Genomic DNA, 21,184 nt, shown 5'->3' with positions numbered 1-21,184 from the left:
GCGATCCTCTTCAACATGAAGCGACCAAGCTGGACTCTCCTGCAGGCGTGGAGCCACCGATAATCACCCTTTTCCTATCTTACGAATCGACCCGACTTCCCATTTGGACGATAAAAAACGACAAAAATAAACTTATTACACGATTTCCTTTGGCGTTTCTTTCTGGACTCTTTGGACTTCACCTGCTCCGTATGTCTTCCTATAGTTTTTTGGTTTTCCGCGCGACGAGCGGAGGAGATAATGGCTTCGAGATTGTAAAGGGTACGCGAGGGGAGGTTTTTGTGCGTACGAACATTAGGGGACGAGGGGTTCTCTTTTCTATGCGAAGCGTCGCCAGGAGGGCAGCGCGTTGGGCTTTTCACGGGCCCGGCGGAGCATGTTGCAAGGAGAGGCGTGTGAGCATGGAATAGGGGAGTGCTGCGGCGAGAGTTGGTTTCCCTGATTTTGGCTGAGCACGGTGTTTGTTCTTGATTTTGTGCTGCGTTCTGCGTGCTGGATAGTGTGGTAATACAATTGTGTTGCCGCCATTCTCGTCTTCCATCAAAATGTCGCTAATTCGAATATGTGATGTGCACTTGTCAACGCAGAGACTGAACCTTACCCACCCTGGACGGACACGAGAGTTGAGTTGATGTGCTGTCTTTCCAACAGACGAGCGGAGTGTACATATTTGCCGCGATGGATTAGGCCCTGACATCGTAGTTTTACATATCATCGTTTCACCAGTCATCGTCGTCCATCGATGCATCATCACCAGCCACCAACGTAGCATTCTTCCGTCTGCCATTTCCCATTGCCTTCTTATCCCTCTTATCCCTGATCCCCTTAACCTTCTGCCTCCCACTCCTCAAATTCCCACCTTTCATCGCAGCTACTTTTCCTTCTTTCGAGGCATTGCTCACCACCCTCCCAAACTCATCTACACCCACATCAGGCACACCCTGCAAATCAACTTTCATGCGTTTCTTCTTTTCTTTCTTCGAATTTTTGACAAGCTTCGCATCCATGTCTCCTGTGATATCGCGCGGTTTGGCTTTGACGTTCCTAGGAACGCGAGTTTTGGCTCCGAGGGCCCAGAGGTCACCCCAGTTGACTTTGCGAGCGTCGCGGAAGGCTTGTTTGCTGAAGGAGCGGGGGACGGTCCAGCGTTCGAGGGTTCCTGAGGGGGTGCAGAGGTCTAGGATTACGTGGCCTTGGCGTTTGAGGGGTGGGAGGATGGTGCGAGGGAGGGAGAGGGGATGTGGAGGGGTGGAGGAATGGGTTGTGGTGTTTTCGTAGCCGATGAAGGCGCGGTCGGTGGTTGTGGGGGATTGTATGAGAGGCGTCGTTGTGAGGTTGTCGGTGGGAGTGCGGAGGTCTCGGCCTCGCATTACAGAGATGTAGGAGAATTCGACGTCTTCGTGGTTGCGGCCTTTGGTGCCGAAGATGTTTTGTAGAAAAGCTGGGCGGTGGTAGCGTTGTTCGAAGGCGCAAATGTCGCGGCGGCCTTTGACGTGGCCTTTTTGGGCGTACATGGGACAGTCGGCGTGGTTCGTGCATGGAGCGATGATCATGCCTTTTTCCTTCGGCTGGGTCGAAAGGTCAGGTCCTTCTGCATGTACCTCTTCGGCACTACCTTCGCCTACAGCATCGTCCCAGACGATGTGCTCATAATTTCCGCCAGAATTCGGAAGCTTCTCTTCGATGTTTGTGAGGCGCTGCTCCGAGCCAGGCGAGGAGATGCGTTGCTCAAGGAGAAGGTCTCGCGCACCAGCTACCATTTCGAATCCTCGTGGCACGCCTTTTTCGAGAAGAGCCAGCACTCCACCATCTGTTGACAGCAGAGACCAAAGATTCTGCACATGGGTCTTGCGAACGTAGTCTTCCCGCAACTGCCACAAAGTATGTGGCGCAACGACAATGTCGAACTTGCCCTGAGATGGCGCACTCTCCGCGTGAAGATAATCGGGCAGTCTTGGCACAAAAGTCGTGTTTTCGAGAAGCTTGCTCGCTCGTTTCCTGAGCACGTCTGAACTCGTCAACACAGTCGCATGGCCCAATGGCGCACCCACACCAGCGCCACCGATTTTTCCGTCAGCCTCTGCTAGGGCCATTGGACTTTCCATATCATCCTCTGACTTCCCAATCAGACGTTCCCATTCGGCTCGAATAATCTCTCGTACAGCAAGAATTCCAGCACCGCCTCCACCGGCATCCAGGATTCTTAGCTCTCCGGCTTCAGCTTTACGGACTAGGCCTTCCGCCCAAGCACTTCCTAGCCTCTTTCTCGTCTCTACCAAGACACTCAACACGCTCGCATAGACTCCTGGGTATAGCGTACTCATATAAACGTCGCCCTCGATCTCAGACATTTGCGGTTGATAGGCATCCAGAGTGATCGCCTTTTGAGGCATTAGCTTCCCTCTGGCAGGTGTAGAGGTACTGTATGGTAGACCAGGACCTCCAAAGACTCGGTGCGCAGCATCGCTGAGGTGCGTGTTTGATATACCTGAGAGCATTCCGGTGACTGGGTCAACGTATGGTGTTTTTGGCATTTCTATCGTTGACGGAGAAGTCGCAAATCGCCCTTCGAGGGTTAATGGATGCGTACGCTGATATACCGCGGCTTCATCGGCAAGTACTGTGTCCTGTTGCGATATAGCTTCCGAGATTGTGCCAGCATCGAATGCAGCACGCATATCGTCTGCTAGTCTCTCGTTGCTGGGACGATGTCGCTCTGGCCGCCCTTGACCTATCGGTGTGTCCTCCTCTGACAGCTCATCCTCATCCAAGGCTTCGTTCTCATCAAACTCCACCTCCTCTCCCTCTTGATCGATCACTCCCGTGCTACTTCTACTCATCAATTGTCCTAGGTCGCTAGGTTCCTCGCTGATCGCCTCCAGCTGTCGTAAATCACCAAATAATCTTTGGTGAACTGTGATTTCGTCCCCGTCCAGGACTTGTGAAGGAATAGTCGCGGTTCCGTAATACTCGCGCAGTGTTCGAACTCTTGCTTCCAGCTTTGCATTGTCTCCTGCCACATCTTCGATCGCCGCTCCTTCGGTGCGTAACCCAGATTGTGCAAAGACACTATCTCGCCATTCCTCACGCGAAATATGACCTCTCGTGTATAATGTCTCAATGAGCTCGATCTCTTGCTGTCGTGTAAAGCCTGTAGCTTTTGCCTTCCTTCTCGTGCTTTGACTGAATGATCGTGTCTGATACCTCATCGACAACCTCGATTCTCCGTTTCTCGTCGATTGTGCCGGATTTGTCGTTGAACGCGATATCGTCGATGATGCTGTACTTTTGGTCCTCCTCGTCCTCGCCATTTCCATCCTTCGAAGCAATCCTCGGAGCCTGCATGTTGCGCAGCTCGGCCTGAAAGCCGTGGTCGGCAACATCTTCTCCAACGACGGTCCGCTTTTCAAGAAGGACTGCCTAACGGATGTGAAGGGATTGATGAGGAAAGAAGTCCTAGAAATGCTTGGGCTCGGAGGTGATGCTGACTGAGTGGCCAATCATTGGCTCATCGGGATGAACTCCGCTGTCACGTCGCGTCCTGCTGGACTTCGCATTTGCAAGGAGATCACAGTTCAACATCCAAGATGCACATGCGCGGAGACAGACAGGTCAGTCCCGTCGTGTCAGTTCAGAGAATGAACTTGTTTCACAGACATTTTCAACACATTTCTGGACGCATTTGATGGCATGCATAACGTTGGAGTTTTATCGAGCATGCTCTCCAGAATACCTCCGCTGCTCTTCTCTGGTTGGAGACACTTCGGCGCGAGTGCGAAATGGACATATAAATCTCCCTCGGAGCATTTAAGACGCTTGTCAGCCCCTTCAGAAACGGGCAAATGGACCGTAAAGGATCGTGTGACGTTGAAGAAACTGCGGAAAAGTGGCAAGACAGATGAGGAGATCGCGTCTTTATTGGGGAGGAGCGTTGCATCTGTCAAATGGGAGCTGCCTCGTACACATCGAGATCCTTGGACGGAGGAAGAGCTATGCAAGCTTGATGCCCTCATTGCGCAGAAAGTGAGCAATCGCGTGATGGCGGACGCACTGGGACGGTCTGTATACAGTGTCAGCAATGCAAAAAGCAGACGCTCCCGGACAGCGTCTCAAGGCAAGCGTGCTGGTCGACCGTACGCGAGACCAAAGACTGTGCATCGGAAATGGACGGAGGACGAGTCGATGAAGTTGCTGGAGATGCGGCGCGGGGGCGCGAGTATCGTGGAGGCCGCTAATGCCCTTGGTCGGTCGAGGCATAGCACTGCTCAACGTGAGAGACGGGGAGCCTCGGGTGAAAAGCACTTGGTGATGAGCCTGGATGAGCAGCGAAAGATGGTTGAAATGAGAGACTCGGGAATGCCGTGGAAGGACGTCCATTTCCAAATGCCACGGTGGTCGCAAGCTGCACTCTGCCTGCGTTACCACAGGATCAAAAGGGATTCATTCGAAGCAACCAGAACAGGTGAATTGTGGAGTCAAGAAGACTTGGATGAACTTCGTCGCCTGGTCGCAGAAGGTGTGCCATTCCGCGACATAGCTGTTCGGATGGGCCGTTCGCCAAGCGGCGTCCGCAGAGCCTATAGGTATCATATCATCAAAGAGCGGTACAACAGTGACCAGTCGAGACTTTAGAGTTGTTCGCTGACAACGCACACTTGGGAAGAGCCGCAGCCGCGGAAGAAAGTCAAGTCACCTTCGCTTCAGTAATTACACGCTAGTTTGGAGACGGGTTGAGTCCCCCACCATATGTAGAAAGCGGTTGACAGTGTCCGACGTGAACGCTTGCGACTTGTTAGTTCCAGCAGTTTTTCGATCGTTCTTTGTTCATTGTTCAACTCGTATAGACTTCCACTTGTTCATACGTGAGTCGCTTAGAGGCTTGGCATTGGTCGGAGATAAGCGGACCAAGCGTCACGTCACCTCAGTCCAGCCAGGACTACTGCTGCACCTTTGACACACCTACAACACCTATTCCCTACTCACTGCCCGTCGGGCATCTACGAAACCATGTTCCACCAAGGCGACTTGCAGAGCGGCATTAGTCGCGCACTTACCGAGCAGAAGCTTGTCGCCTGCTTTATTTCCTCCGACAACGAAGAGAGCCAGAAATGGGAGCATCAGTGGCTCGGGATAGGGCGCCGTCCAGCCCCTATCGATATCTGGGCTACCAAGGCTGTCATCCTAAAGCTTCAATATGGCAGTCAGGAAGCAGGGTTTCTCAGCGCCTTTTGTCCCATCACGAGTAGCCCAACCTTCGTGGTCATAGACAAGGGAAGAGTAGTAGACAAGATCGAAGGGGGCATCGGCCATGAAGGGTTCATGACACGAGTCAGTACAGCTTTGGACATAGAATTTCATGTGATGAAGAAGAGTGAGTTCGAGGCGGCGAAGCAGCGGAGCCAGGAGCAAGATCGGCCTGAAAACCCGGTCACTGATTCGGCTGCACCAACGAGCTCAAATACGCAGCAGCAGGACGGACATGAAGCAGTGCAGCCTCCTAGCACGATTTCGGCAGAGTCGACTGCGCCACCCTCACAGCAACCCCAGCAGCCAGCGACCGTATCAGAAAGCACTCCTTTTCCTGCGCCCGAAAGCTCCAGCGCAAACATGTCAACACTCTTTCCAGATCGCGCCCAACGCCACGAAGTAGAGGCTGCCAAGCGAGCTGCTGCAGAGAAGGCAGAACGCGCTGCACGTGCAAAAGCTCGACGGCTAGAAGAAGAAAAGGCGCTTGCCTCAGACAAAGGAAAGGGAAGAGCGACCGAGGAGACTGAAAAGGAAAAGTCACGTAGAGACTGGATATTGCAGCAAAAGATACGGAAAGATGAGGCCAAGAAGGACCGAGAACGTATTCTAGCACAGATCGAAGCAGACAAGCAAGAGCGCAAAGCTCGCACACAGCGTGCAGCTGGCGAGGCTGCACCTGAGAGCCGGCTGCCCACATCAATAGAAGCAGCGAGCAAGCGACGTACGGGTGCTGGAGGCATGTGTAGTCTTCAGGTCAGACTGTTCGATGGAACTTCTATCAAAGGACGCTTCGAGCCCTCAGCTACCCTCGACAGCACTGTCCGGGATTGGATTAAATCCACCACAGCCGAGCAAGGCAACATCAACGCGGCCGATGTCCCATTCACATTCAAGCAAATTATGTCCCCGCTGCCGAGCCGTAGTATAGAAGTCAGCGAGGAACGCCACTCGCTTGCGGATCTTGGGCTGACGCCGAATGCGACATTGGTCCTCGTCCCTGTTGCTGGTTATACGGAGGCCTACAGTGGCAATGCTGGTAGGGGATACATGAGCAGTGCACTGCATTACACATATGCGTTGGCCAACGGCGCCTCCAGCATTCTTGGATCGGCGATATCGTATGTGCCTGGACTGGGAGGATCAGCAACTGCAGCTCCGACAGAGTCGACTGCGAGGCAGTCGCGCAGCGCTTCGGACGACGAGGGCCCGACAAGCTTGGATGGCTCGTCGGAGTCACTCGGGTCAGCAAAGATCAAGGTGAAGACCTTGGCAGATCAGCGTGCGGAGGCTGAGCGGGAGAGGGCGAAGAACCCCGAATTCTACAACGGCAACAGTTCTGCTTTCGAGGGTAGAAAAGATGATGACGACCGGAAGTGACACCTTGACCTCACTAGGAATGAAGTACCTGCGGTGCCTTGAGTATTGACCTTAGAAGCATTGAGATGTTTGGGCATCTTTTTGGAACGACTCCAAGAGCCTTGCAGGGTTTGTTGAGACGCGAACACAGCGGCGTCGAGTATCAGAATCGACAGTCCAGCTTCTACCAGCAAGATGAGGGACATCTCGCCAGAAATCGCATTTCTTGCCGGTGTTCGTACCCATAGCGAGCTTTGCAAATCTTCGAGCTAGCGTCCTCCTTGCAGCGGACTCTCAAAAGCTTAAGTTGACTCCAGTACTGCGCAGAGGCGACACGTTCAGCAGGGGCTATAAGACTATGACTGCGCGGCTGACATCACCTACTGCCAGAAAGTCTGGCCTGGTTGCTAAAATTGGTTCAGATGATTATGCGATTCGACTTTGCGAGACTGTCGATGTTGCACAGAGTCTTAGGCTGAGCTTGGCGCCTTCGATTCACAACAGCTCTAGCCTGTCCGCACTGCGGGCGACGAGATCTGGGAGGCTCGGACCTTGCGGCGATCAGAACGAGAATGCTTCTTGGTAGCGAATCGCTTCTTGCATTGCGACCTAGGGCATGTGCTTATAATCTGCGATTTTTCGATTCGAGGTATCCGATCTACGAATGCATGGCGCAGCACACATATACACAGAATACTGCTGCAAGGCGAGAACTTGGAAGACTGCAAATTCGCTCACAAAGCATAAGCCCGGAGGCAGTTGCGATAGTATGCCTCCACGATTCCTAGTCCGCTGCCTTCCGAACTGGTGGATGTCCCTATAATGCGCATACAAGCTACTTCACCCAACTTGTGCCATGAAAGTTTGTGGCACTCGTCTTGGCGTTCTCCTTAGCCAACAGTGTATGACCCACATCAATGTGCTTGTATCCTTGACCGCCTGCAAACCCAGCGCCAAGATTTCTTACCGGGGCCATTATTTGGCATCTGACAGTCTGTTGTTGGAAGTAAAAGGGCCTTGGCTCAGTGCGGACGACGAGCGGTGGTCATCGCTTGTAGTGATGCTGGCTGTGCACATGCAACGCTAACTTAACGATAAGCTTATTCGCACATGTGATCCCCGGGGATGTGCTTGCGAATGGCGGAGCGTCGAACACGCCTGCCCTACTGCACGCTGCAGCACTGCTAGCAAAACACCTTCGGAGACTACTGCGATCAGCCTGCGCTCTTCGAATTGAGGAGCTAAATCCGTCCACTATCCGCGATATTGGCCTGAGTTCCAACTCCGACTGGCCACCCTTGCGCAACGGCTCGTCAGCCAGAGCCCGCTCGACAAATCATGAAGTGGTGGAATTGTCGTACAGTACGCCAAACAATCTCTTGCACTGACTGTCAAGGGATGGAATTCACAGAACATCTGGCAAGCTTTCACTTGAGTTGCGATGTTCATCTCCACAATTACTTGCTCAAACCCGCCATCGACCAATCTTTGACTGCACCTCTGACTGTGGAGGCATCAATACATGGATACGCACCACAGTAAATGACGTTTCCATACTGGAGATGTACACATTCTTGCACATGGTGCTCAAGCATCAACCATGTCTCCATGTTTGCCGCGAAGCTTCCAAGATCTAGACGTCACCAGTCTACACTCCGTCCTTGAACTGCTCGGTTGGCATATAGCTTGGAGAGTAGGATCATGAGGTTGGCGAGGACCGCGTAGCCGCAATGCACGTGGGCAACCTGCGTAGCACCGCCCTCCGTGATCAAGGGTGTCAGCATCAATCGTCCCATCGGAATCAACGGCCAGCAGAAAAGTTTGCAGGGCTGTCGTTTAGGGTAACAGAGTTGAGATCAGCCGGTATAAGCGGTGACTCCGCAGCAGTTCATTTGCTATGTGACTTGCTTGTGCAGAACAGAGACCAGGTTCCAGGCAGCTCAATACGACTGATGTGATGCAGGGCGCCAAGTCCGCGCACTGCGCGACGGCTGACAGCGAGGCGAAGTGCAACCATCTTTGGTGACACTCCAGTTGCGCCAAGGGCCTTTACCTTGCCTCTATTGCCCGAAATGGAATTCGAAGACGTTCCGTGCTATGCGAAGGCCTTGACGAGCCAAGAAGTACAACTCACTGACGATGGTGACTGAGTGGCATCAAAGCAGTATAAGTACGATCGTCATTTCCTTCGAAAACATCATCAGCAGCACCAAAGCAAAACAAAGCAGCTACAGCAATCAGATCCACACCAATAAGTTCAACAACTCACAGCAACATGCAATTCAAGTTCATCGCTGCCTCTTTGGCTGCTCTGTCTGTCGGCAGTGCCATTGCTGGACCACTCCCAGCCCCAGTGCAGGTGCGCTTGTGTCATCGGATTTGTCCTCGGGTTCCTCACTGACATTCAAAAGGATGACGGCCTCGTTGCCCGCAATGCTGCACCAGTCGCTGAGCCACTCCCTGAAGCTGCTCCAGCGCCAGAGACCGAAGAACTGGACGTTGATCTCGACCTCGCGAGGGTCGATCATGACATCAAAGCCCGCAGTATCAAAATCGACTTGGTCGCCAACTGGCAAGGACAGGCCCGTAACTGGGCCAATGGTCGCATTGGCACAGTTCCTACTCAAAACCAGTGGAATAATGCACGTGCGTGGTGGCCTAATCAGGTCTTTGACAACAATGTCTGGGGCGTCAACAACTGGCAGAACAATGGCTGGAATGGAAATCTGTGGTACTTGTACTGGCTGTACTATTACTACTACGGTTACTACAACACCTGGTACACCTACTGGCCAACGCAATGGACCAACTGGAACGGCTACTGCTCGCCTGGTTGGTGCTAGATGGCTTCTCAAGTCGATCGATGCGAAAACGGGGAAGAAGAGGTGGATTGTGATGAATAGGATGGCCATGATTTTGATGACGATGATGAATAATGCGATCTCACCCAAGTCCAGAGCTTGAAACAGCAAGCAGATAGAAATGTTATCCGACCCAGACGCTAGACTAGCATATTGATGACGAATGTTGAATGGCTATTTGTTCTGTCCAGCTATTGTGGCCTGTCACTGCCAAGTTTGCTCAAACTTCTGCCCTCGAGATCATCTAAATTGGTCTCGCGGATTTAATGTGTAAGTCCGCAACGGAAGTGTGAGATTCTCAGTCAGAAGCGTTGCAGGAGCTGAAGAGCCAACTAGAACGATCTTACCAGTTGACTTGTCCTTGAGTTTGTGAGATGACGCCGGAATGGAGGAGCTGTATTTGCGGATCTAGCTTGCGCCGCGAGCAGGATTTACAGGCGACCAGTCTGTACGCCCTCTCCTCACTAAGGTGAGCTGCAACTTGGCTTTGACCAATTCGCAATCGCGCTCAAGTGCGGCGGCTATGACGCGGATTGGAACGCCTCGGTCGTATTGTGTGACGAGGTCTTCGACTTCTTCCGTGGTCCATCTGGGGGGATCGCTCAGCCGCGGGTTCTCCAGCTGCTTCAGGCGTCTGCCTACTACACTTGGAGCGCGGCCAAGAAGCTTTCCGGTCTCAGAGTGAGTATTGCCGCCTCTGTGCAATTTCAGTAATTCCTGATCCTCGTCCGGCGTAAAGGCCCGGCGTGGCTTGCGTGTGAACTCCAAAATTCGTTGCCTACGCAAGCAATAGCGCACACTCCCCATAGTGCGACCTAGTTCGGATGCGATCGCTGGATATGTCCATCCTTCAGACCTGCGACGCAGTATCGTTTGAATTTCTGGATCGGATAATCCTTTGCCTTCGAACCCAGTGCGTTGCTTTCTGGAGAGTCCCATAGAGCTGAACCAGCGCCAGACAGTGGTTGCATTGCACTGCAATTCGCTTGCGATAGCTTTGAGAGTCTTGCCTTCACCGTAACGCCGCTCAATTAGGGCTTCGGCCTCGGGGCGATCCAAGGCGCCTAGCTTTGATCTTGGCCGACTGTATCTTGCAAAAGCCGCTTCGGGAACGTCAGGCCTGAATTGCAGCACGCTGCAACGATTTCTCACTTGAGACACGGAGCGATGCAGTTCTTTCGCGATCAAGCGGGTCGCAACACCCTCGCACATTCGCTGGATGATGACTTCGTCCTGGTGTTGAGTGAGAGCTTGTTCAGAGTTGATGCGTGGTGGCTTGGAATCGAGAAACCTGCCGTATCGAGCTCTGACACTGTCCGCAGTGCGGTCAAGTACGGTTGCAATAGATGAGAAGTCGGCGCCCTCCTTCCGCCTTTGCAGTACAATTCCATCCTCATGCTCGGCCCAGAACCTGAGGTGTTTCGGCGGCGGAGTGCCACCTTGTCCACGAATTTGAAGACATCGGGTCCAGGCACATTCCAGCAATAGGACACGCGGTCTTCTGACACATAGCAGCTGCAGCATAGAGGAAAGCTGGTGCGGCAAGGGGAGAAGTGAAGTGTTGTTGATGTGCCAAGCATTAGACTACGTCGGCAGAGTTGCCTCCGGATGGCGCGTCACAGCTTCACCAAGTGAGCTTGCGGATCTCGAAACATCGACAACACCACATCCGCCATCAACTACCAGCCTCAGCTCCACGTATCCGACTTTGCCCTCGAAACTTCCGTGCCACATTGCCTAAACTGCGATCGAGATAGCTTTAAGCGGTAGCAGCCACTCGACAACCGGGAACACGGCACAAGATGTCTGACGGCAGCATCTTGAAGGCCGACAAGGACTATACGAAAGAAGTCGATGCTCTTCTTCCCGAGGCTGAAAAGATCGCCAAGGTGGGATACATATTCGTAATGGGCTTGATGCTTTAGAAGACTGACATCGACACACAGGATGGCCAAACACAGCAAGCCATCGACAAGTTGCTCAGCTTGGAGAAGCAGACGCGGCAATCTTCCGATCTTCCCTCCACATCGCGCCTGATCGTCGCCATCGTCACAATATCAAAGGAGTCTGGCGATTGGAGTCTGCTGAATGAGCAAGTGCAGTTGCTGAGTAAGAAGCATGGACAACTCAAGCAAGCCATCTCAAAGATGGTCCAAGTGGTCATGGGCTTTCTGGATGACACACCGAACTTGGAAGTGAAGCTGAGCGTGATTGAGACGCTCCGCGCCGTCACAGAGGGCAAGGTGAGATGCAGTTGGTACAAGTGACTCGCAATAGGATACTGACTAGGGCTGCAGATCTTCGTCGAGGTTGAGCGAGCTCGTGTGACACGCATCCTGTCGAACATCCAACACACACAGGGCAAGGTCACTGCCGCCAAGGACACATTATGCGAGTTGCAGGTCGAGACTTTTGGATCGATGACGAGGCGAGAGAAGAATGAGTTCATCCTCGATCAGGTGTCACTCTGCATTGAAGATGGAGATTGGACACAGGCGGGCATCCTGTCGCGCAAGATTAGCACACGCTACTTTGCACGAAAGCCAAAGAAGACAGAAGAGCAGATTGAGAAGGAGAAGAAGGAGAGAGAGGAGAAGAAGCGCCTCGCTGCGGAGGTCAGCGCGGGAGAAGTGGAAGAGCCTATTGACGACGATGTCACAGACCTGAAGTTGCGCTTCTACGAACAACAGATCACACTCACCAAGCACGACGACAAGTACCTGGAGGCTTGCAAGCACTATCGGTCAGTGTTGGACACTGAGGCTGTGGAGGACGACCCAGACAGACTTCGCGCAGCTCTGCAGCGCGTGGTCTACTTCATCCTTCTGGCACCATACGACAACGAACAGTCTGATCTACTACATCGCATCGCGCAAGACTCACGAATTGCAACATCTTGTCCACAAGAAGCGGAACTTCTCAAGCTCTTTACAACTCACGAACTCATGCGCTGGCCGGCGATCGAGACCAACTTTGGCAAGCAGCTCACAAGCACCGACATCTTCTCAGCGGCCAAATCGGATCCGAAGAAGGATCCCAAGGCAAATCAGCGCTGGCTTGACTTCCGCAAGCGTGTCATTGAGCACAACGTTCGTGTCATCGCGAAGTACTACACTCGCGTGCACTTCTCACGGCTCACAGAGCTACTCGATCTGCCAGCGGAGGAGACTGAGAAATACATCTCAGATCTTGTCACCAGCAAGACGATCTATGCACGAATCGATCGACCAGCACAGATTGTTAGCTTCGAGAAGAAGCGGGACGCAGACGAGGTGCTGAACGAATGGAGCGGCAACATGAAGAGTTTGCTAGGTCTCTTGGAGAGAATCGATCATCTCATCACGAAGGAAGAGATGATGGCGAGGATTCAGCCGAAGAGCGTGAAGGCCTCGTGAGGGCTGATAGGATGAGAACGCACGAGGGAAGAACTGTATCATAGGTACGGCATTTGATGCGACACATCGCCGATATGATGGAACGTCCGCGCATAGGCGTTGTGTGTGTTTGCACAGATCTGGCTGTAGTGTTGTATGCACGATAGCTAACGATATGCCAATACTCTATCAGAGCCCATCATGCATTGCTAGCTTGTGAGTGTCTCGCTCATAGCATCTCGAGCTAAGGCCAGACCTCTGGTCAAATGCGACTCTGCTCATCGGAATTTGGTCCGGTCCCTGTCGAAGCTGTTGCGGCGAGCTCGGCCATCTCTGACCTCACCATTGCGAGACTTCAATGTTCCTCCCACTCTCACACTGTACACATTGCATACGACCTCCTGCCCGTCTGAAGTGCGTTGAAGTCTCACTGAATTTCAAATCGACTCCTCGGTCGCCCAGAACGAGCACGTACACCACACTCGTTGCAGTGGCAGGCGCCCGCCACTCCCGCCATCTGCCCGCCAGCACATCACAAACCCACCATGTTCGCGACCCCCGCCCTCCGCTCAGCGGGCAGTGGAGGCTACCCGGGCTTCTTTCGTCGCAGCATGGAGGAACTTAGGCGCCAAGCTAAATTCGCTGTTAAGATGGAAGGTCTTCACATCCCGATTAAACCCTTCCCGCTCATCAAATTCGACGAGAACCTTTCACCCGAACGATGCAAAATCATGTGTGACTCCGATGTGGGAGGATTCTCTAAAGCTAGTCTATCATATGTTGATGGAGCGGCGCACATAGAAAGGACAGCCGGAGAAGGAAGTGACATGAAGAAGGGAGGTGTGATTGTGAGTGAGGATGGGAAAGAGCCGAGTCATGCGGTATTTCAGGGCAGCATAAGCACGGAACTACCACCGAATCGGCCACAGATCCAGAGAAGTGGATATGCCGGGTTCAGAACGAGAGATCGAGGCATGAGTCTGTTTGGCAAATTGCTATGGGACCTATCACCTTATTCGTATTTGGCACTGCGGATTAAGAGCGACGGAAGGAAGTATTTTGTCAACTTCCAGACAGAGAGTATTGTACCCACGGACTTGCATCAGCATCTGTTGCCGAGTCATAGCCCTGGGGAGTGGGAGACGGTCACGATTCCGTTCAGTGCATTTGTCAGGACGAATTATGGGCAGGTGGTGGAGCCGCAGAAGGAGATGATGAGCACGAAAGTGAGAAGCGTGGGAATCAGTCTCATCGACAGAGTGCCGGGCCCGTTCGAACTGAAGATTGCGGATATCTATGCGACTAATCGCCCACCGGAAAGGAAGGCTGGATTGGAAGAGACTGGGTTTGATTTGAGCATGGAGCCGGAAGAGGAGGAGTCTCGCGGTATGATGGACGAGATCGAGCCAAGAAAGAAGAAGGGCGAGCCAGAGAGGATTTTGATATGAGGTGGAGTAAGTGATGGAATGATAGTGCGACCTGAGATGTTGAGCTTGGGTCGTGCGACCAAAGCGGTACTTGAGGAGCTCGTGCAGCAAACTTACCCGGCGATGCTCAAATGCCCCACTTGGACCATTACTTCAACCTCAGCAGTCCACCAGTGCAGCTTGAGCGACACGGACGGGCGGAACTACTCGACTCGAAGTTTTGTAAGGACAACATTCGCCACGTCACGGGACCGTGCAGAAAGTGAATGGTGAATGGTGAATGGCATTTTGATAACCGAGCGTGTCGGCCCGTCAAAAGCATGATGGTTGCACCCATCTTGCCTACTATACTTTACGCACACGTCAACGCCCATCCAAGTACTAAACTTGCGGCTTCCACCACCTTTGCTCGACGGGCCGCAAGGCATCACAACATGGCGCAGCAAGTATCATTCCAAGATCTGGAGCGCGCGATGCAAACTCACAACCTCGAGGACTCTGAGATTGATCAACTCATGGCAATCGACATCTCGGTGGGCAGCTCTGATCAGGCAGCATCAGTCCCCGAACCCTCTGCGCCAGATCTCTTTTCCTGGAGCGCCGAAATCGACGAGTTCATGGCGGCCATCATCACCGTTTTCCAAAATCCCGAGTGTTGCAATCTCTCGGACCAAGCCGAATTCTGGACCGCTGTCCTAGCCTTCTTGAATCCAAACCACGAGGTCTTCCAGGCGCTGAATCCAGTTCGGGAGATCCAGAAAGTGTACAAGAGGTTGAGAGCGCCGGCCATGAGGAAGTATGGAAATATGGCGGATCTGCGGGGTCTTTTCACGAAGGGGAAGAAGCGGACGAGGGTTTTGAATCGGTGGAAGGAAGAGCATGCCGGTTCCGCTGAGAACAAGCTGGTACAGGGAAAGCATCAGCAAGGCGAGCGCGTGCAGCGGCAGAAGGCGTCGAGGAAGAAGCAGAGGAAGAGGGAGAAGAGAAAGATGTTTCATTTGCAGGGTTTAGGAGAGGCTTTGCCGAAGATCGAACCCAACGAGTAGGCTGCTCGAAGGAGTTTGCGAAAAGGAATGTTGTACAGAGGCTCGATGGGGTGGATGCCAAAGTATGACACAGGAAACAGTCGGCTGAATGGCATCTGAAATTTGCTTCCCATTCTTCTTTGCGTCGAAGCTAGCCTCGACAATCAAATCCATCCCCAACAATTCGGCGACATAGAGCACTCCCAGCGTAATCTGGTGGAGGAGAGACAGACAGCACGACAAGGCCCAAAGATGGGCGACATAACAATACTCGTACTCGAGGTCGAGTCTGCGGCCACCGCTGTCACTACCAACAATGACTGGGGAGACTCGATTTCCGTGCAGATCGATCACGTTTGGAACACTACCACCAACGTAAATGGAGGAGCACGTAGTCCCGACCCCACTCATAGTGCCCAAGACATCCCTCCAGTGCTCTTTGTCCACCCACACCAACCCTCATTAATCCATGGAGAAAACATGAGAAGTCCGGTTCTACCTTCGAAAGGAGAAGAGAAGCAAAGGATGGATAGAACGCCCGAATGGGCAGTACACGTGAACAGGTTTCTTTTACGCCACTCGTTGGCAGATCAAAGCTTACAAATGGGTATCATAATTATGGAAACAATGCTCATGACCAAACTGTTCCAGTTCTGTTCCAATTGTCGCATCGGATCAGCTTGTTCCCCCCTTAAAAGGACTTGCCTCCCCATCGCCATCTTCGTTCTTACTATTCGAGTGAACCCTTCCATTCTGCCAGTCACTGCACCAAATGAATGTAGCGCACCTCCACTGACTACCTGGCGTGCGATCCTTCTCTCCACTCGGTCCCAGTGGCCTCGCGCACATCCAGAAACTTCGTCCTTGATTGTAGCCTTTCTTTTTGGTGAGCATGCTTTTGCAAGGCTCATTGTGCCCCTCGCAGAGAGGTGCGACGGGTTTGCTGAACAAGGAAGACCAGGACTTCTGGGTACGCTCGGCGGAAGCAAGCTGTTGAGAGAATGAGCGAGGAGAAATCTCGTGGTCTGCGCTAGGGTCGGGAGGCTCGGTGGGCTCAGGGGTGGAGGGGTCTTTGGCAGGAGATGCAGTGTTCGAGGTCTTGTTGGACTGGGAGAGTTGAGTATGCAGAGCATTTGAGGCGGCTATAGCACGCTGGAGGTCAGGGTCATCGTCGCTGTCGGTATTATTGCTGGCTGGAGTGTCAGACTGCTTCTCTGGAGATGGGTCGTTAGGCTTGGGAGGCGGAATCTTCGATTGAAAGTATCCTTTTAAGCTCTGTTGACCTTTGGATGCTGCCATCTTCGCATCGGACTTCTGACGTTTGGTTGAAGGCTCTTTCGCGAGAGGGGCTGTCGGGGCTTTTCTCTTTACTGGAGATGCTGTGGAGGGTGGCAGCTGCTCTTGCGTTATATTTGACGCAGCTTGATCGTCGGTGCCATTCGTTACAGTCGTCAGACCTGAGTGTGGCGCTGGTTCTTCCTGCGACGATTGCAATTTCTCCAACGCTGGTGCTGCAAACATGCTCTTGATCGTGCGTCGCTTGTCGAACTCCGGCATGCGTTTGGCAGAGAAACCTGGCGTCAGTGCAAGCTTCCATTCTTGCTCCCGTTTCCCATGCTGAAAGACGCCGGGTGGGTTCATAATATCCACAAGATCAATGTCGCCTTCCTGCGTCTCGATTTTGTCGTGGAATACCACATACACGGGACAGTGGTCGCTGCCCAGCAAGCCTTCCTGTATATTGCCTTCTTTTATCCAGCCCTTCATTGCCTCAGCTACAAGTATGAAGTCAATCCTGCTGCCGTAGTTGCCAGGTCGCGCATTGATCTTTGTGTCCCAGTGTGTGTACATGCCTTTTCTATCAGGGTGAAAGGCTCTTGTCGTGTCCCATAATACTGCCGTCTCTCTTCCTTCATCTCTCTGGCCCAGCACTTCGCCTCCCAGCAAGAGCTGATTGAAGATGCGTCTATTCGGCCCAGACAGAAATTCTTCCCTCGTAGCCTGCTTCTTTCTGATCTCTTCCAACGTACATGCGCTGTCGTTTTCGTGTCTTGTGACATTCAAGTCTCCTACGAGGACGACGTTCTTTCCGCTCTTGATCAAATTCCGTATTCGATAGTCCAGAGCACACAGGAAACCATATCGGAACCCATCCCTCAGGCCGTTACTGTTGGCCGGGCTATATACGCCAAATAGCACGAATGCAGGAAACTCCAACACCACACATCGTCCTTCTGCATCAAGCCCGGCAGGATCCTCGCCTCCTAGCTCCCATAGTTCTGCATATTGCTCTGTATTCAGATAGCCTCCAATGGCCTCATTTTCTGGCAATTCTCGGTATGGTGTCCCATTACTGCTTGGCAGGACGCCCAGAACGCCCTCCTCTGCTCTAATAGGTGCACACGTCGCATTGCGGGTGTAGATGCCGACGCCTGAGTACCCCTTCTTGTGCTTCGGGAGGGAGAAGTAGCAGTCCCAGCCGTCTACCAGCACCATATCATCGCGCACATCGCGACGCTGGATCTTGAGCTCTTGCATGACCACAATGTCGGCCTCGAGGATATCAAACATGGCCGAATAGGAGCGATTGGTGTTCCATGGCGGGTAGGAGAAGGGGTTGCGGATGCCATTGACATTCCACGTAGTCAGCCGCATCGTGAGCGACGTCGCTCATCGTTGTCTGGCGATGGACGTATTAATGTCGCGTAAGGACCGGCGAGCCGCTGCGATGACGTGTGGCGCAGCTCGATGCGGAAAGCGAAGCCAAAGTCGCGACGCGTCCACGACGCGACGGCAGGTGATGGAGGCAGCAACGACATCAGCAGAAAGAAAAACACACGACGACAGCGAAGTGAATCGACTTGTTCAAAGCACACACTCGAAGTCGATTGGGGACATCATTCCCGCACAGCGTCTTCACTTCACCAACGCCAAGCCAAAGACCATGCTGGCCACACGGCGTGCGCAACAATGCCCCGCTACTTGACCCCTTCACGCATCGGACTGCTGGTCCTCATCCGCCTATACAAATCGGGGTACAACTTCGGCGCCAAAGATACCATCAACATCCTCGAATTCATCGCCAAGCACACTGTATACACCGCCGATCAGAGTGCCCAACTCGTCGATGAGAAGAAGGACTTCTTCGCTTCCGACATTTCCGTCTTCCAATTGCAATTAAAGCAATGGCAATCAGCCTCCCTCCCAGGACAGCCCGCCTGGAATATATTTGTGGCTGCCATCTGGAATCACTTGGATGGCCTTGATTCCTTGGGCCACCTCATCACCGAACTCAGACAAGGGAGCGTGCCAACAACAAACGCCGTCACAGATGTCAGGTACGATCTATCGATCCCTAATAGTTTTCTCTTATGGCTAATATGATGCAGCTACCAAAATCCAGTCACCCCAGCCAGTCCACTAGGCCAGTTCATTCGCCGCTGCTATGTCGAATTCACACGCTTGCAATTTGGCGACGTTCAAGCTCTGTGGAAGTCGTTTGAAGCATGGAGAGCTCCAAGCTGGGGCGACTTTGCGAGATTCTGGCCTGACCATGCTCAACAATTGGATGACTTGAAATTTGCCAACAACGAGGAAACAAATGCTGACTTCGCGGCTCGCCTCTCCCACTCCGACACTAGCCCCAGCGCTTCAGCAGCTATTGACGCTGACCTCCTCCTCACATATGCGATTCGCCAACTACAACAGTTCGGCACCAGAGTTCCCGACGATGTCAAGGCCAAGCTCACAACATGGGTCGATGAGCTGTCTGCAACCAGTGCCAGTACTCAGAGTATGCACTTCTTCATGGCCTTCTTCGAACATAGCAAAGCTGGCCAGTACACCATGGCATTGGAGAGTCTGCATCGCTACTTCGATTACAGTCTTGCAGCGAGGAGTAGCAGTGGAGCAGGGGACAACGTGAACTTGAGAGTCTACTACCAGTATGCACTACTTCACCTGAGTGTATTGCATGCTGAATTCGAGTGCTGGGATGAGAGCGTAGACGCCATGAATGAGTGCATTGCGACAGGTAGGCCTCTTCAAGTTTCTCTATGTAGAAGAGTAGGAGCTAACGAGCTACAGCACGAGAGAACCAGGACTCCGCGTGTCTGAATTTCGCCCTCTCATGGCTGCTATATCTTCGTCATGCCCATCCTGGCAAAGGTGTAGGAGCATATGCTTCTATCGCGGGCGTTGTCGGAGGAGGCGAGAATGATGAGATTGCCTTTCTCAAAACCAAAGCCCGAGACAGCAAAAACTGGCTGCTATTGAGTAGCACTCTCCTTGAGGAAGGCCGACTGGAGCTCTCAAATGGCGGCAACGCCAACAAAGCACAAGAGCATGCTCTCCAGGCGCTCTACCTCAGTGTTCAACACGATCTAAGATCGCTCGCTCCAGCTGCGTCCCTGTTCTACGGCTCGTGTCTCGATCGCTTAGGTATGCAAGCCACTTTCATCACTATGGCAAAGTAAATGCTGACATTAACAAGGTCAATCGCACCTGGGTAATCGACAGTACGAGCTCGGCAACACCGTACACCAGCCACACTGTCCAGTGAACGACCGCGTACGCTCGACCTGTCGCTCAGCATTACTCAAGGCCCACCATGGTCATTACTCAGAAGCTCTTGAGCAACTCGCCTCCATCTCCAGCACAGTCAGGGGAATTCTGAAGGCCGAAACACGATTGACAACCTTCTCAGCACTGATACATCTTCGGCAGTCGATTCACCGGTATGTCTTGAGGATTTGAACTGCATGACCCCTCTAACTTCCACCTGCTCCAGTGGAACCCACGAACCATCATCGTACTACCTCAATCAACTCCGACCCTTGCTCTCGTCCGCAGATCCCGAACTCTGCAACGAATTCTACACTCTCGAAATCGAATACCATGTCTCGCGAAGAGACTATCCCACTGCAATGGAGAAGGTGGCTTCCCATCTGGCCTCCAGTCGCTCTACATCTGCATCTGACAAACAACACGACAACTCCAACCTTGCCCATCGCCTCCATTATCTCGTCCAGAAGGCCCGAATCTTCGCTCTCGCAGGACGAGCGTCCAAAGGGTTTAGTCTTTGCCTTCGAGCCACAGCCACAGCCGAGCGCCACCTCCTTGTGCCCGTGATGCTAGAAGGGCTCTGTGTGCTGGGTAGGATTCTCATCGAGGTCTCGGAGGTTGCTGCCGCAAGGAGACTGTACGAAGCGAGTCTGCCGTTGGCGCTGGAGGGTGGGGATGCGGCGCTCGTGGCGAGGATGTGGGTTGCGTTGGGAGAGAGTTGCGTGGGATCAGCGGGGAGGTGTCAGGAGGGAAGGACGGCATCGGGCGGCATGGCGATGAGTGGAGAGAGGCTTGAGCGGTTGCATGATGGAGATATCAGTGAAGCAGAGCCTTCCGCTTCGGCAAAGACAGCGATTAAAAACGAGCAAAAACGATTGATGAGGAGGGCGGAGGAGTGTATCGAACGTGGAAGGGAAGTCTTTGAGGGACTGCAGGCTGTGGATTCGCAGATGGAATGTTTGGTTATGAAGATGAGGCTCGCGGAGTGGAGTGGCGATGAGACGGCACGAACATTGGCAGAAAAGATGTTTGACAGCCTAGCTCGGATGAGAGCGGAGTGGGATGAGACTGTGAGCCATTCGTGAGGCATGGCCTTGCTCTGTTGATCAGGCGGAACCATAAATATGACTCGGTTCGGCTGGCTGCTAGAGAGTGTACGAAGTCACGGGGAGCAGGATGAAGGGACTTTGAACAAGAATTGCCGTGTATTGGAGCAAAATGGCCTGGTCCCCTCATCTTGACCTTGAGACATCGAGCTCCAAGTGCTGCCTTTCTCCATTCGTCCTTTCCCTTTTCATTGCGTGAAACAAAGAAGTGCTTGGCATTTATCT

The 21,184-nt window shown here is 52.9% G+C and overlaps 10 protein-coding genes across 10 annotated transcripts; 7 read left to right on the top strand and 3 right to left on the bottom strand.

The window, feature by feature from the left end:
• Positions 1-719: 719 nt before the first annotated feature.
• Positions 720-3,345, bottom strand: RHO25_003028 (uncharacterized protein; the record flags this gene model as incomplete). Its single annotated transcript, XM_065602340.1, has 2 exons — positions 720-3,137; positions 3,205-3,345. The coding sequence occupies 2 exons, from the start codon at positions 3,343-3,345 to the stop codon at positions 720-722; spliced, it is 2,559 nt and encodes an 852-aa protein (XP_065458412.1).
• A 345-nt stretch (positions 3,346-3,690) lies between these two features.
• On the top strand, positions 3,691-4,632 carry RHO25_003027 (uncharacterized protein; the record flags this gene model as incomplete). Its single annotated transcript, XM_023598557.2, has 1 exon — positions 3,691-4,632. One exon carries the CDS (start codon positions 3,691-3,693, stop codon positions 4,630-4,632), a length of 942 nt encoding a protein of 313 aa, XP_023455322.1.
• Positions 4,633-5,007: 375 nt separating this feature from the next.
• Positions 5,008-6,624, top strand: RHO25_003026 (uncharacterized protein; the record flags this gene model as incomplete). The annotated part of the gene is made up of 1 exon (XM_023598556.2): positions 5,008-6,624. The coding sequence occupies one exon, from the start codon at positions 5,008-5,010 to the stop codon at positions 6,622-6,624; it is 1,617 nt and encodes a 538-aa protein (XP_023455321.1).
• Positions 6,625-8,878: 2,254 nt separating this feature from the next.
• Positions 8,879-9,446, top strand: RHO25_003025 (uncharacterized protein; the record flags this gene model as incomplete). Its single annotated transcript, XM_023598555.1, has 2 exons — positions 8,879-8,962; positions 9,015-9,446. The coding sequence occupies 2 exons, from the start codon at positions 8,879-8,881 to the stop codon at positions 9,444-9,446; spliced, it is 516 nt and encodes a 171-aa protein (XP_023456035.1).
• Positions 9,447-9,872: 426 nt separating this feature from the next.
• RHO25_003024 (uncharacterized protein) lies at positions 9,873-10,988 on the bottom strand (the record flags this gene model as incomplete). Its single annotated transcript, XM_023598554.1, has 1 exon — positions 9,873-10,988. The coding sequence occupies one exon, from the start codon at positions 10,986-10,988 to the stop codon at positions 9,873-9,875; it is 1,116 nt and encodes a 371-aa protein (XP_023455248.1).
• A 278-nt stretch (positions 10,989-11,266) lies between these two features.
• RHO25_003023 (uncharacterized protein) lies at positions 11,267-12,859 on the top strand (the record flags this gene model as incomplete). The annotated part of the gene is made up of 3 exons (XM_023598553.2): positions 11,267-11,353; positions 11,411-11,707; positions 11,762-12,859. 3 exons carry the CDS (start codon positions 11,267-11,269, stop codon positions 12,857-12,859), a joined length of 1,482 nt encoding a protein of 493 aa, XP_023455318.1.
• Positions 12,860-13,383: 524 nt separating this feature from the next.
• RHO25_003022 (uncharacterized protein) lies at positions 13,384-14,286 on the top strand (the record flags this gene model as incomplete). Its single annotated transcript, XM_023598552.2, has 1 exon — positions 13,384-14,286. The coding sequence occupies one exon, from the start codon at positions 13,384-13,386 to the stop codon at positions 14,284-14,286; it is 903 nt and encodes a 300-aa protein (XP_023455246.2).
• Positions 14,287-14,699: 413 nt separating this feature from the next.
• Positions 14,700-15,311, top strand: RHO25_003021 (uncharacterized protein; the record flags this gene model as incomplete). Its single annotated transcript, XM_023598551.2, has 1 exon — positions 14,700-15,311. The coding sequence occupies one exon, from the start codon at positions 14,700-14,702 to the stop codon at positions 15,309-15,311; it is 612 nt and encodes a 203-aa protein (XP_023456104.2).
• A 654-nt stretch (positions 15,312-15,965) lies between these two features.
• Positions 15,966-17,945, bottom strand: RHO25_003020 (uncharacterized protein; the record flags this gene model as incomplete). The annotated part of the gene is made up of 1 exon (XM_023598550.1): positions 15,966-17,945. One exon carries the CDS (start codon positions 17,943-17,945, stop codon positions 15,966-15,968), a length of 1,980 nt encoding a protein of 659 aa, XP_023456105.1.
• Positions 17,946-18,038: 93 nt separating this feature from the next.
• Positions 18,039-20,938, top strand: RHO25_003019 (uncharacterized protein; the record flags this gene model as incomplete). Its single annotated transcript, XM_023598549.2, has 5 exons — positions 18,039-18,628; positions 18,680-19,323; positions 19,377-19,730; positions 19,783-20,026; positions 20,080-20,938. 5 exons carry the CDS (start codon positions 18,039-18,041, stop codon positions 20,936-20,938), a joined length of 2,691 nt encoding a protein of 896 aa, XP_023456098.1.
• Positions 20,939-21,184: the final 246 nt, after the last annotated feature.

The sequence above is a fragment of the Cercospora beticola genome, chromosome 2 (assembly GCF_033473495.1).
Source record: "Cercospora beticola chromosome 2, complete sequence".
NCBI classification, from domain to species: Eukaryota; Fungi; Ascomycota; class Dothideomycetes; order Mycosphaerellales; family Mycosphaerellaceae; genus Cercospora; species Cercospora beticola.
Note: the sequence above shows the minus strand (reverse complement) of the source record. Positions and strands in the feature narration are given on the sequence as shown.